The sequence below is a fragment of the Limulus polyphemus genome, unplaced genomic scaffold (genome assembly GCF_000517525.1).
Source record: "Limulus polyphemus unplaced genomic scaffold, Limulus_polyphemus-2.1.2 Scaffold619, whole genome shotgun sequence".
NCBI classification, from domain to species: Eukaryota; Metazoa; Arthropoda; class Merostomata; order Xiphosura; family Limulidae; genus Limulus; species Limulus polyphemus.
The window spans coordinates 118,417-132,857 of NW_013666229.1; the positions used below are offsets into that span (position 1 = coordinate 118,417).

Below are 14,441 nucleotides of genomic sequence, written 5' to 3' on the forward strand. Positions count from 1 at the left end.
CTTGAAAAAAACACGGGGGTGCTTAACTTTTTTCCAAGTGTATATTTTATTTATATAGATTCATCATAATTCCATGTATTTAATATCTTTAATACCAGATGTCAGCTATTGTTACGACTGTTACCTAGATACCTATTTTAAAACGGAGTTCCATAGTTAACAAATTTTTATCGCTCAGTACATTGTTACCCGATGAAGGCCTCGGTAAGAGGGCCGAAAGCACGCAAATAAAAGTATTTTAACGTAGTTAAAAGTTCGTGTATAGTCCTACATATCAATTTACCTACATTATGAGTCTTAAACAACATTTATTAGGGGCTACTTAATTAAGCATGATGTAAAATATTGCTTACCTTTTGTGGTACTCCTTCAGAGTAGGCATTTCCTCTCCTATTACTTTCTGGTGAAACTCACAGCTGCACTGCTCGTTCAGAAACGATTTTTGTAGAGTGATTGAAGAACGGTTTGCATCATTATTATCTCCTGTAATTTGTGTAACTCTTTTTTCATAAAAGTCGTTATTGACCTTATTTCAAGTTTGACCTTCTTTATATCTTGTTTTTTGCTACACGGATAATAACGACTTTTATTTAAAAAATATTTTTAAGTATAATAATTTCCACCAATAATATGAATTCTAGCACTTTTATACATGTTTTTTTTTAACCTGTTGTTACAAAACTGTTATTAATATTAAACATTTATTCCCTAACAATTTGTTGTACCAAGCGACAGATGGCAGCATATACTTCTATCTTTCTTCTTTTTTTATGGCTTAAGGGCTATAGGAAAAAATTATAGGCCAAAAAAATTTACCAAAATATGTTTGAGAAAAATATAATATCCAGGTGCACACCCTCAGTATACCCTTAGTATGCATGAAATGTTTCAGGTCTCTAGGTTCTTTAGTCTTAGCTGTGGCGTTGACTGACTGACTGACACACACTTGCCGTTTTGTTAGTATAGATATCAAAAATGTAGAATTTATATGTGATTGAAATTAGTCAGGATATTTTTGTCGTTGGTTAGAACTGTCTCATAGATGAATCACACTCGGAGAGAAGAAACTTTTGTAAGGAAACAAAACAATTTACTGTGGAATACGGAACGAGTGAATGTGGGAAGATGATGCGAAAAGAAAAAGTCAAAGAAGAATTAAAGATACTTGAGCAAGAGCGACTGGCTTTACAAAGTGGCAAGTTTCTCTGTATTTGTTATATATAAATTAAATGAAATGAATTGTTCTCTCTCTCCAATATATAACAAATTTACCATTAGAGAAGAACTGATTTCTATTCATTCATCGTTTTCACTTGTTTACATATGTTTTCTCTCTCTCTAATATAAGAATTGGCTGGATTCCATGACTGTTTACATACCATTCAGAGTCTACGTAAGGAAACCACTATTTGGACCCAAGAACTAGCAAATTTGAGAAACATTCATGAAGGTCAGCGTTTTTATGTGAAGTATATGTATTTGTAGAGAAATTGGTAAAAATCAGATCACCAGTATATTTCCTTGATAATATAACTGATGTATTTATTGCCATGTGACCAAGATTTATTATGATTAATGTGTTTCATATGATTCAGTTTACACTGAACCTAGGAATCGCATTAAAAATTAAGTTATTTTGTTATTTAAGATTGTAAACAAACAACAAGTCACCTATTTTCTATTCACAATTCTATCAGTAACATGAAAAAATTACAGTTGTCGGGGGTACATCAGGAGGAGAGAGAGGGGACCTTGGATTATTCTCCCCCCACTCTAAAATGTTTACAAATACAAATAAAAGATAGAGGACTCAAGTCTAATCCTCTAATAATATTCTGTTATGCAATAAAATGCTAAATAAAATTCACCAAATGTTAAATAGGGTTATATCGTTATACCTTGAATAATATAATTGGGCCTTGACATATTCAACACAAGTTTTAGTGACCAACGCTGACCCCCCCCCCCCCTCCATACGAAATAATACTTTTAAATAGTATGAAATCATAATAATTAGTTTTGAACGTCAAAAACTCATGGTTGTAATGGGTTATAAACTGTGATATAGGTTTTACAGTAAGTAGTTAAGTATTTGTAAAACACTATAGAATTCAAAGCAATTATGTGTGCGTATATGTTATAATCTTACGGTATTTTTGATGTACACATAATGGTTTTCAAACAGGTGCGTCATATTTGGGGAGTGCTATATTGGCAGCAGACTCGAGCTATAAAATACATATATATATACAAATTACGTCATAGCTTAGGGCCCATAGTTGAATTGTGAAATAACTATGCTGTTTTCACAAACATAAATTATACTAAAATGTTTTAACAACAAATAGTTAATGCGTAGTGTTACATCTGTATACTACTAAAACTATGTGATCGTTTGTTTGTTTGCACAATGGCGCCATATTTATAATGAAATGAGAATAGAAACAAGATAAAACAAGTTTCGTTAAAATAGAGCCACGGGTTACCGAGTTAGCGCCGTTTTTCGGGTCACTTTTATGAAAATTTCTAGCACGAGTAATTTTACATCACACTACCGTTAGCGCTCTTTACGAAACTTCGTTCAAAACTATTTCCTTGTAAATGTTCCCATCTTCATTAAAAGGCATAAGATGACAAAAACAAGATCTTGAAGAATTTCTCAATAATGTTTCTTGGTTATGGTAGATAATTCGAAGAAAAAATAAAGTGTTACTGTTTCTTATTTGTAGAAGGTTTAAGAGGAAAGACCACAACATAATGAACTAATTCATCACAATACCAAGAAATTCTGACTCCACTTTTTTGAAAAATGAAATGATCTTTACTTTTACTCCCGATCAACAATCAAATATCTTTTATTGAATTATGAATAACACGAATGGATTGAAATATTTAATTAAATTATCTCAAAATAAACCTTCATTTCGGTGCAATATTGAAATTAGCTTGAATCCTTCATAACCTCTGATTAGTGGGTGACCCAACGGGTCACGAGTGGTCTAGTAATGTTACTAAACTTTCAGAGTAGTGTTAAACAAACCCCATACAACTTTGTCAAATAGTTACACATATTTAAGGTAAATTACTTCAGATATACAATGTGTTTGTTGTGGTCCTCACAACGTGTTAAGGTAAACCTAGGCGTCTACCACTAGTTAACAAATAAGGGTGAAAATGGGTGGTAAACTACATTTAGAGGATAAATTTTAATGTTATTACTAATTCACCTAGCCGTCTCACGAGTCATTATGCTGTTTTATAGGTATGTAACATTATGTTGGCCTAATAGATATAGCTATCTATTATCCTCATTGCTATGTTTTTAGTAACCTAATTTTATTTTTCCTTTGTTTTTTTTTGTTGCCTTTACTTTCCGATGACAGGTTACACACACAAATTTTAATTTATAATTATAGCTCTTCACCTGTAAAGTTTGTGTAGTCCAATCCATGGTGTATTTTCACTGCTCTGTGATTCCCATACTTCTTCAGACATCTCTTTCTTATTAATGTACATTTTCATTCCCACTGGGTAGCTTTATCTATTTTCTCTAATGAGCAGTACGTTTTTGGTGTGTGGTTTTCTTTTGTGTTATTGCCTAGTTATTTGTACTTTAAAATAAAACTATCCAAGGTATATAAAAAATTTAAAAAACTGTAGTGTTACATCTTTCTATTGAATGTCAAAATTCCCATTTTTATAAGTATAATGTGTATCATCACTTAAACCTCAAGCCAAATACAACTACGTGTAATTGTGCAGGGTCCCTGAAAGTGAAGAGTAAATAAAACCAAAATTAACAATAATAAATATTTATATTTCTTACTTTTGAAGTTCATATGTCATGCTGTGTTGTATCCTACAGAGTGCATAATTCTTCTCGTGATTCATGGCATGCGCACGTTTTACAGACGTTTTGCAACGTTAAGCGCCCCTTATATGGCGTCATTTTAGTGTCTACTTACTGACTGACAGACAACACATTACTGTATACTGGTGCGAGTGGTTAAAATAGGTGCCTCCTTTCGGAGAAATAGTATTTAGTAGTCAGTGAAGTACGAAACCAAGAAATATATCGTTAATGTCTGACTTGCATGGAACTTATTCCTTTTAAAACGCAACTGTATACATTCTGAGGAACGTATAAGTGTTTAGAACAAATCTGGTGAATTTTGAAACTAAAACTATTTGACTGCTTGTGTGTGTATAATATAGTATACCTTAACATTGTTTTCTATTACAGAAACCTTAATATCTCAGAGACGTGAAGAATTACATCAGTAAACTTCTGGATTATTGTAGTTTAGTAGTAGACTCTTGAAAAATCATTTTGTTGACTGGTCAACTCAGTAATAATAATAATAATTTAAATTAATAATATTTTATTTTCTCAAACTGTAGTCAGTGAAGCTTTATCGGACTTTCAGAAAGATACGTAGGTTTTGGTTTTGTTTTGTTTGAATTTCGCGCAAAGCTACACGAGAGCTATCTGCGCTAGCCGTTCCTAATTTGGTAGTTATAGACTAGAAGTGAGGCAACTAGTCATCACCACCCACCGTTAATTCTTGGGCTGCTCTTTTACCAACGAATAGTGGGATTAACTCACATTATAACGTCTCCACGGCTGAAAGATCCCAATGTTTTGAAACATAGGTCCAAAGACATCGGCTGTCAGATCATAGTCAGACTATAGACCTTATGTATCGCTTCGACCTTTCTGGTTTATAAACTGAGATATACGGTGGTTTCAGATCCTGTTTAGGGCCCGGTTTCAGCCTCATTACCATATATCGCTATAAGTATGTGATTTGTTACCTTTACCATACATACACATCGCTGTTACTGAGTTCAATTACTATCACACTTCTTTAGCATGTTCTTGATCAGTCAAACTTTCGTTACTTCATTTTAGTTTCATCATTAAAGTTTGGGAATATGTTGTTTTATCTTATGCTTATTTGTAGAAAAGAAGAAACAATTAAGATCTATCGAGACGAAACTTGAAAGTATTTTACAAGAAAAAGAGAAAATTAATCTCATTCCAGAAACTGGAATAGAATTTAAAAGGTATGGCCATGTAGAAAAGTAAAGTCATGCATAAAATATGTTGCATTACTTGGTACTTATAAAATTCTTGTGAGGTTTATAATTTTGCATGTTCTTATTTTCAATTTTGATTTACCGTTTTCCCTTTTTTTGTTATTATTATTCTGACTTTTCTAGTAAGCTTTTCGAAAGGCAAATTGAAATTAATAACATATTTATTCCTCTAAGTTCGTGTACATAATTAGATCATTTGGTCATTTCGACGGATAAAACTATACCATTGATTTTATTTCAGTTTAACCTAAGATCAAATTTCACCAGAACTATGGTTTGTGGCAATCAAACTACAAAACGTTTCTAGAAAAAAAAACATATAAAATGTAGATAGGGCAAAACTAGTAATTTTTATAAATCCAAGATGGCCACTCAGTGCAACATTTATTTTTGTAAATATGTCTCTGTATATATTACATTTAGGGAAGTATTACTCAATTGATCCTAGTAAGAAATAAAGAACTTCAAATAGATGTTTATACTGCTGCTTTTAGAAACACTTAGCCAACTAAATGACCAAGATTTTCAAGATGCCCGCCGATCACCTTACCAGTGTCTATCTCCAATGCAATAATAAATGTTAGAGTCCGATTTAAAATATTATATTTTTTTAACCATGATAAATACCACAGGCTTAATTTTAGCTTTTGATTTACATAAATATCATGACAGAGTAGCATTAAGTAACACTGAATCCATTCAATCCTCACTTGAACATTATCCCTACATACATATCCCTGAATCACTCAATTCGGACATGGCCAAAACTATACAAATACACAACCAGATCACTCAAATCGGACATGGCCAAAACCATACAAATACACACCTAGATCACACAAATCGGACATGGCCAAAACTATACAAATACACACCTAGATCACACAAATCGGACATGGCCAAAACTATACAAATACACACCTAGACACACTCAAATCGGACATGGCCAAAACCACACAAATACACAACCAGATCACTCAAATCGGACATGGCCAAAACCACACAAATACACACCTAAATCACTGAAATCGGACATGGCCAAAACCATACAAATACACCCCTAAATCACTCATATCGGACATGGCCAAAACCATACAAATACACACCTAGATCACTCAAATCGGGCATGGCAAATGTCATACAAATATACACTCAAATCAGTCAAATCAAACATGACCAAAACCATACAAATACACACCTAGATCACTCAAATCGGACATGGCAAATGTCATACAAATATACACTCAAATCAGTCAAATCAAACATGACCAAAACCATACAAATACACACCTAGATCACTCAAATCGGACATGGCAAATGTCATACAAATATACACTTAGATCACTCAAATCGGACATGGCCAAAACCATACAAATACAAACCTAGATCACTTAAGTCGGACACCTACATCTGTTTTAGTATCATAGTCGTTTATTGGCGGCCATCTTCTAAAATGGCAACCATTTGGCCGACATCTAAATTCATCCAGCGAGAATATTTAAACAAAATTTTATGCGCTTGTATCTTTATTCGAAAATATATCTCCTTATTCTAATATTCACTGATATAGTTTGACAGAAGAAATTGGTACTAATCGATCATCTTGGATTTATGCAAATTTTCAATTCCCCCCGCCAATCTACATTTTTAATAAACTTAAATGGGGTTTGGGGGTTATTTACGGCAAATGCCATATCTATTGTAATTCTGTCGAGGTTTGGCGATTTTTTCACTAGATTGACTAGACTATTTTATCCAGGTTAATAGCCTCTAGAAGAAACTAGTTTGCGAAACAACATATTCCTGTGACTCGAGCAGGCTAAGCAAATCAAAGCACAATAATATAATTAAAGCTTGGCTAATTTAAACGATCAGGTTGAAATTTAGAGTGATTGACATATGTGTAACCATGAATCTGACAGATATCATGGTTTTCTAGGAACATCCATATTGACATATCTAAAGTATCTTATATACCTAAACTATCTTTAAATTTACAGAATTTCAACACTTAGTTCTGGATAGTGGATTATGAGAAATCAAAGCCATTTTAAAATATAACTGTTGTGGAACGAAACTCCGAATACCGATCAACAAAACAGTATCTCTCCTAGCATATATGCTAGTCACTTGGTCATAAAGTCATTAGTCTGTTGGGGTTAGTTTATCACATGCTTTCTGTATGAAAATATGGATAATTGTACAGTTTATCCGTTGAGCCTCCGAGGTATCTTCTATTTTAGTTCCATCTAATACTATAAAACACAATGGGTATCTGTCTGTATATCTCGCTCACGCGCTGATGTCATAGCAACTTATTACGTAATTTAAGTATTTTGGCTTCGTGTCAATTAGAAGCAATTAGTCTACGATTAATAGAAAATTAAAGATATATTTGGACTAAAATTCGTAATTTTAAAACGTATCTTTGTTAAATCGTCGAGTTACGCCAGAAAAAACGTAAATATACTTTAGTAAACATTTTATACAACATATTAAAAGCTTATAAAAGTTTTTAAAAAGGTCTAACGTTAGGTCGTAGAATAATATTAGAAGATTATTTATTGATAGTATTAAATGCGGTGAGGTTTAGCCATAACTAATCGAAAGCAAAAAAGGTACACAAGTTACAGTGTTAATTTATCTCTTTATCAAATAAAGGCTTAACTAATGTTAGGCCTAAGACAGGGGGACTTATAGATTTCGGTGTCTGCGATTAGAATTCTTTTGTATTATTCTATAAATCCTGTATTTAAAGAAGCACTGTTACAATAAAGATACTAATTTGGCCGCAAGTTTATATAGTTTTAAGCATAAAATATAAAAACATACCTAAATTCTCAATGTCACTGGCAGGTTGAAAGAACGGATACTTAGATGGTGTTTTTAGATCTCGCTTTCAGCTTCATAATCTGTCTTTTATTTTCTCAAATGAAATTATACTGTTATATATTTCTCGATGAATTGTTTGTTTTGTTGTCAAGCGCAAAGCTACACAATGGAACATCTGTGCCTACACAGGTATGAAACTTAATACTTAGCGTTATAATCCCTCATACCACTGAGCCATTGGGGAGCTTCTCATTGAACCTCTAGAATCTTATTTTGAAGTATGAACAGTTATTTCTATCTGAATCACATGTATATTGGAAAAACGTGAGGCACCACAAGACATTTCAGTTTATAATTTATATGTTTCAGATTATTAAAAAATAACATATAAATATATTTTTTATTATATTGGTGCATGACCTAACTTTCAAGATGGAGTCTTCAGTGCATGGTATTACATTATCCTTGCATTTAATCTTTATTTGTAGTTTCAGACTGGATCAGCCCCTACAAATTAGAACAAACTCTTGTAAAGCTTGAGTAAGGAGTCATGTAAATGACTTCTCTTATGTAAACGCATGTCTGAAAGCTTTCCATGGTTTCATACATGTATGAATCCCATTGGTATACTTTAAAATGTTACGAGTGCATTACCTGACAACGTTTTGTCTTCACAATAAGCGAATACACATGGCTTTGACATACACGTTCACTCACGTTAGCTACTCTAGACGTGTGATTCCATACGAACAATAATACTGTAAGGTGAATTAATAAGTTCAATGCCGCTTATTTTTTCACATTTGCAACAGTTTGATTGTATAAATAGAACGAGGACACGAGATTTACGTGCCTCGATTTCTTCTTTGTTTGTACAGTGTAGCTTTCATAGGTATTGACACAAGTAGATCACCTATAGTAACGTTTGTACATAACACCCGGTTAAACGGATTGTTTTTTGCACGTGCTGTTACATATTTTGTTGTTGTTGTTGGCATGCCGTACCTGGTACGGTAATTTTAAGCTTGCCTGAAGGTTAATTCGATAATTTGGAAAGACTTAAAACCCCAAACAGGTGCCACTTCTCTACAGTTCAACAACCCGAAGACTCTTCTTTTATTACTTCCGGGTGAACGAACAGATTGACGTCTCTATTGTCAGTAATTTAAACGTCATGAATACAAAAAAGTAAATTAAGAAAACCGTAGATTTCATCAGAAGTGCCGATTTACATGACGAAAACAAATATGCCACGCGCGTCCTTTTTTTGTGTGTGTGGTTGTGGTAGTATTCTTTTAGATCTCGGTGTAGGTCAGAGGTTAAAATATGGAAAATTCTTTTAATTAACTTTTGACTTCTTTTTTTATATACTGACCACACTAGGGGACCCAACAATTTATCCATCTATTTAAGTTTGACTACTTTATGTGTGAAGTCCAAACATGAAATCTAAAGGGCACTCAGTTTGATTGTCTCCAATCATGCCATAAGCCTTACTGTAATGAACGAATTTTGAATAAAAATAACAATGGTGAAAAGCTCGTCAACTTAAGATAATTTTATAAATAAAACACGAAAACAACGGTCCTTCATCGGGTTTCCAGTGAAAATATAACCGTTAGTACAAGAGTTGGGGTAATTCTTGTAGTTGGGTTAACTTTTCTGTTAACGGTTTTATTTTCACTGGAAATCCGACGAAGGGCTGTTGCACGAAACGTTGTTTTCTTGTCCATCAATAAAGATATGTTAATTATTTCACCATTATTATTTTTATTACACACAAGTCTTACTGTATTTCTGTAAATTTATTGAAAGATGTTGCGAACAAGACTTTATTATGGGCAAAACAACAAGTGACTTTTAAATAATTTAGTTCAAGCAACAACTGACTTTACGGATATATATGTTCTCAACAGCATTAAGTATTATTTATATTTGTTAATTTGATTCGCTTAATTGTATAAATATTTTGACATCACTGTTATTCCTAAACAGTTCAGTACTTGCCAATAAACACTTTTGATATTAGTATTTGAATGGAAATAAAATATAGCCCACTTGTTTACAATGAATCAAATTGTCAAGTCTAAGAAGAGAGATAGAGGGTTTTGAAGAAGAGAGTTTGGAACCAGTGTGTGCTGCCCTACAACGGGAACTTCATCAACTACAAGGTCGGCACTTTCTAGTGGCAAATAAATCGAGCGAAGATATGACAGTAGCTGAAAAAGTGAGAAATGTTTCTTTCCTTTGAAATTTTGTGCGAATTTATACAAATCTTTTACCGAGAGTAATTTTATTTCAGTTGTTTAAGTCTGTTCAATCTTATAGGTAGTGCAAATGTAATAAGGACAGTACTTGGGATAAGCTAAGAAAAGTCGTTTCCGGAGGATTGTATGTTTTTTTTTCTTCTTTTTTACAGTTGAACATATTTTGCTTTAAATTAACCTAAAATAAAAACAACACCAAGAATGAGTCTCAGTCTTTTTTTTTTCTAACAACAAGTTTGTTCCTTTGATATTTGTCTGATATCAAGTATGCATCTCTTGATCTTTATGTAACCGTAAATATACATCTTCTAGTCTTTGTATGAGAAGTATGAATCTCTTGATCTTTATGTAACCGTAAATATGCATCTTCTAGTCTTTGTATGAGAAGTATGCATCTCTTGATCTTTATGTAACCGTAAATATGCATCTTCTAGTCTTTGTGTGAGAAGTATGAATCTCTTGATCTTTATGTAACCGTAAATATGCATCTTCTAGTCTTTGAATGAGAAGCATGAATCTCTTGATCTTTATGTAACTGTAAATATGCATATTCTAGTCTTTGTATGAGAAGTATGCATCTCTTGATCTTTATGTACAACATCATTTATTCGTTTCCTTATCTTTATCTAATACTTCTTTTGATCTTTCCCTAACACCAAGTAATCATCTCCTGATGTCTCTCTAACCACAAGTAATCATCTCCTGATCTTTCCCTAACACCAAGTAATCATCCCCTGAACTTTCTCTAACCGCAAGTAATCATTTCCTGATGTTTCCCTAACACCAAGTAATCATCGCCTGGTTTTTCTCTAACCGCAGGTAACCATTTCCTGAACTTGCTATTAGAGAAAGATCAGAAGATGATTACTTCGTGCTAGGGTAAGATCAGGAGATGATTACTTACGGTTAGTGAAAAATCAAGAAATGATTACTTGCGGTTAGAAAAAGATCAGGAAATGATTACTTGGTGTTAGGGTATGATCAGGAGATGATTACTTGCGGTCACAGAAAGATCAAGAGATGGTTACTTGGTGTTAGGGTAAGATCAGCAGATGATTACTTGCAATTAGAGAAAGATCTGGAGATGATTACTTGCGGTTAGACAAACATCAGGAGATGATTACTTGGTGTTAGGGAAACAAACTCATCTCCTGATCATACCCTAACACCAAGTAATCATCTCTTGATCTTTCTCTAATCGCAAGTAATCATCTCCTTATCATACCCTAACACCAAGTAATCATCTCCGATCTTTCCCTAACACCAAGTAATCATTTACCGATCTTTCTCTAACCGTAAGTAACCATCTCCTGATCTTTCTCTAACCGTAAGTAATCATCTCCTGATCTTTCTCTAATAGCAAGTAATCATCTCCTGATCTTTCCCTAACACCAAGTAATCATCGCCTGGTTTTTCTCTAACCGCAGGTAACCATTTCCTAATGTTTCCCTAACACCAAGTAATCATCTCCTGATGTTTGTCTAACCGCAAGTAATCATCTCCAGATCTTTCTCTAATTGCAAGTAATCATCTGCTGATCTTACCCTAACACCAAGTAACCATCTCTTGATCTTTCTGTGACCGCAAGTAATCATCTCCTGATCATACCCTAACACCAAGTAATCATCTACCGATCTTTCTCTAACTGCAAGTAACCATTTCCTGATCTTTCTCTAACCGTAAGTAATCATCTCCTGATCTTTCTCTAATAGCAAGTAATCATCTCCTGATCTTTCCCTAACACCAAGTAATCATCTCCTGATCTTTCTCTAATCGCAAGTAATCATCTCCTGATCATACCCTAACACCAAGTAATCATCTCCCGATCTTTCTCTAACTGCAATTAACCGTTTCCTGATCTTTCTCTAACCGTAAGTAATCATCTCCTGATGTTTCTCTATCAGTAAGTATGTATCTACGGACCATTATATTTCGAAACGATTGTAAACATACCATTTAGTATTTATATCTGTTTTTTCAAGTAATTGATGAAGGACATTTGATGTCTATATAATATATTATGGCACTGGACACAAGGACAATGTAGAAGAACCTTATTCAGAAACATCAAAATATGAACTACAAACAGACTGCTAAATACATTATTTAAATTATTGAATATGTAAACCTCGTCTCATTTGAGATTAATGTCAACTTGAGCACGTTGTTGAAAACACTATTGATCTTTTAAGTTTTATGTGACCTTCGTGTTTTCGCATTCTTAATTTGATGTAGTAAACCGTGCCCTAAAACTAGGACACTTTATAATTTTTATTATCTTTATTCGACATATAACAGAATACCCTCGTGTTGTTTGTACTTTAGTTCGACCTATAACAACAACACCTGAGACAGGATATCTACGTGTATTTGTTACTATAGCTCGACGTACAACATCGACATCTGAGACAGGATGTCTCTGTGTAGATTTTTCCGTAGCTCGACGTACAACAACAACACCTGAGACAGGATATATATGTGTACTTTTTACCATAGCTCGACGTACAACAACAACACCTGAGACAGGATATCTACGTGTATTTGTTACTATAGCTCGACGTACAACAACGACACCTGAGACAGGATGTCTCTGTGTATTTGTTACCATAGTTATATACAGAAGAACAGTCACATCATAGAGAAGGGTTATCTGTACCTAACTCCCTGTCTGTTTACCTTAGTTCTTTGTGGATGGTCAACAACTATGCTAGACATAGAATACCTACGTGTAGGTTTTACCTTAATTCGATTTGTGGAAACCACACTAGAATATTTTTACGTGCATAACTATCAGATAGATGTATTTAGGACTACAACGTATTTAATAAGCAGTAAGAACTCGATAACTTATTCATTAAAAGCAACAGGATTAACCAAAACAAAACTCAGCTATTGAAAATTTCACCTTTTGTTGAAGTCCCGTCTTTCTCTTTTTCAGGAATCCAAACTGGTTATTTTTCTAAAAGTAATCCTAAATATGGCTAAGCTTACTTTTAATCTCACTTCTTCTGATCTCGTTTAGTTTGCACAGTTCTTACAGCTCAATGAAACACTAGCTTATCCGCTGATCTCTGTTCTGAACTAGCTTGTACATTGGCCAATGTCACTTGACGTCAAGAGGCAGCCATATTGTTGGTCCCTAAATTGTCGAGTTTATCCGTATTAATAACAAGAATATCCAAGTGATTGTTGAATGTTTTATAATCAGTTTACTCTTTCATTCAATTTTGACAAAATTTATCTTCACTTTACTATGTGTATTTTATTTTATTTATATAGTACTGTTTTAGTTTTGATAGTAAATATGAAAGAAAATAACTATATAAATTACAAAAATACTTGTTTGTAGAATTGGCATTGTACAAATAAAGAGAGCAATGATTGGCGTGTAAATTGATATATATTTTCTGTGGTCTGCTACATTACCAATATGAAAGTGACAAATTTCTGTAGAGACTTATACAAGTCTTCTGCAGTATAAACATAATTATCATCATTAGCTACTCGACCTTAACCCCATCTTGGAGTTGGCCGCTTTTTTGTAAGCCAAGACTTTCTACACCCTAGTGACTGGCCCTGTCAGTAACCATATATTGGACGAGCATGTTCGGTGAAAGGGATCCGAACTCGCAACTCTCAGATTGTGAGTCGAGCGCCCCTAATCATCAGGCCATGGCAGCCCCAATATAAACACAATGCAAGTATTAATACGAAAATAGGGCAAAACTATATAAATGCTGAAGTTTATTGTCTATCAAGACATCATAACAATTACATTTTGAATACCGAATATGTACACAAGTAGGCTAATAAAATACATATACTATTTTGTTGAAAGTTTGTAGAGCAGCACTCTATACACCTTGGATCAAACATGCGTCCATATAAACCAGAGAAAACTCCTTTCAGAACCTGTATTCTAAAGCCAGTTATAGTTACTTGAGGATATTCACAAAACATCTTTTTGGTGCTTGACATACTTTAATTACACTCTATTTTTTCTTTATTTTCAAATTGAGAAATTTCTGGCAAAGTCTCCACTCCAAATAATCTGTACCTTGTATTATGTTCTGTTCCATTTTGATTTCATAGCCAGCCGTGTATAGTACAACTGCTGTCTTACAGGGATGTGTAGCTTTATAATCATTGGTCATCCTGAACTTCAAGATCATATCTACTTACTACATACATGTCTAACACATCAGCAGAACCACTAGAAAGGACCGTGTGATCTTTTATGAC

At 33.6% G+C, this 14,441-nt stretch overlaps 1 protein-coding gene across 1 annotated transcript in view; it reads left to right on the forward strand.

Moving 5' to 3' along the window:
* LOC111085788 overlaps window positions 1-14,441 on the forward strand; it is a 42,496-nt gene that overhangs the window by 12,157 nt on the left and 15,898 nt on the right. The window contains exons 4-5 of the mRNA XM_022386005.1: window positions 1,030-1,195; window positions 1,349-1,450. Coding sequence (XP_022241713.1) covers window positions 1,030-1,195; window positions 1,349-1,450 — 268 coding nt within the window. The remainder of the gene's footprint in view (window positions 1-1,029; window positions 1,196-1,348; window positions 1,451-14,441) is intronic.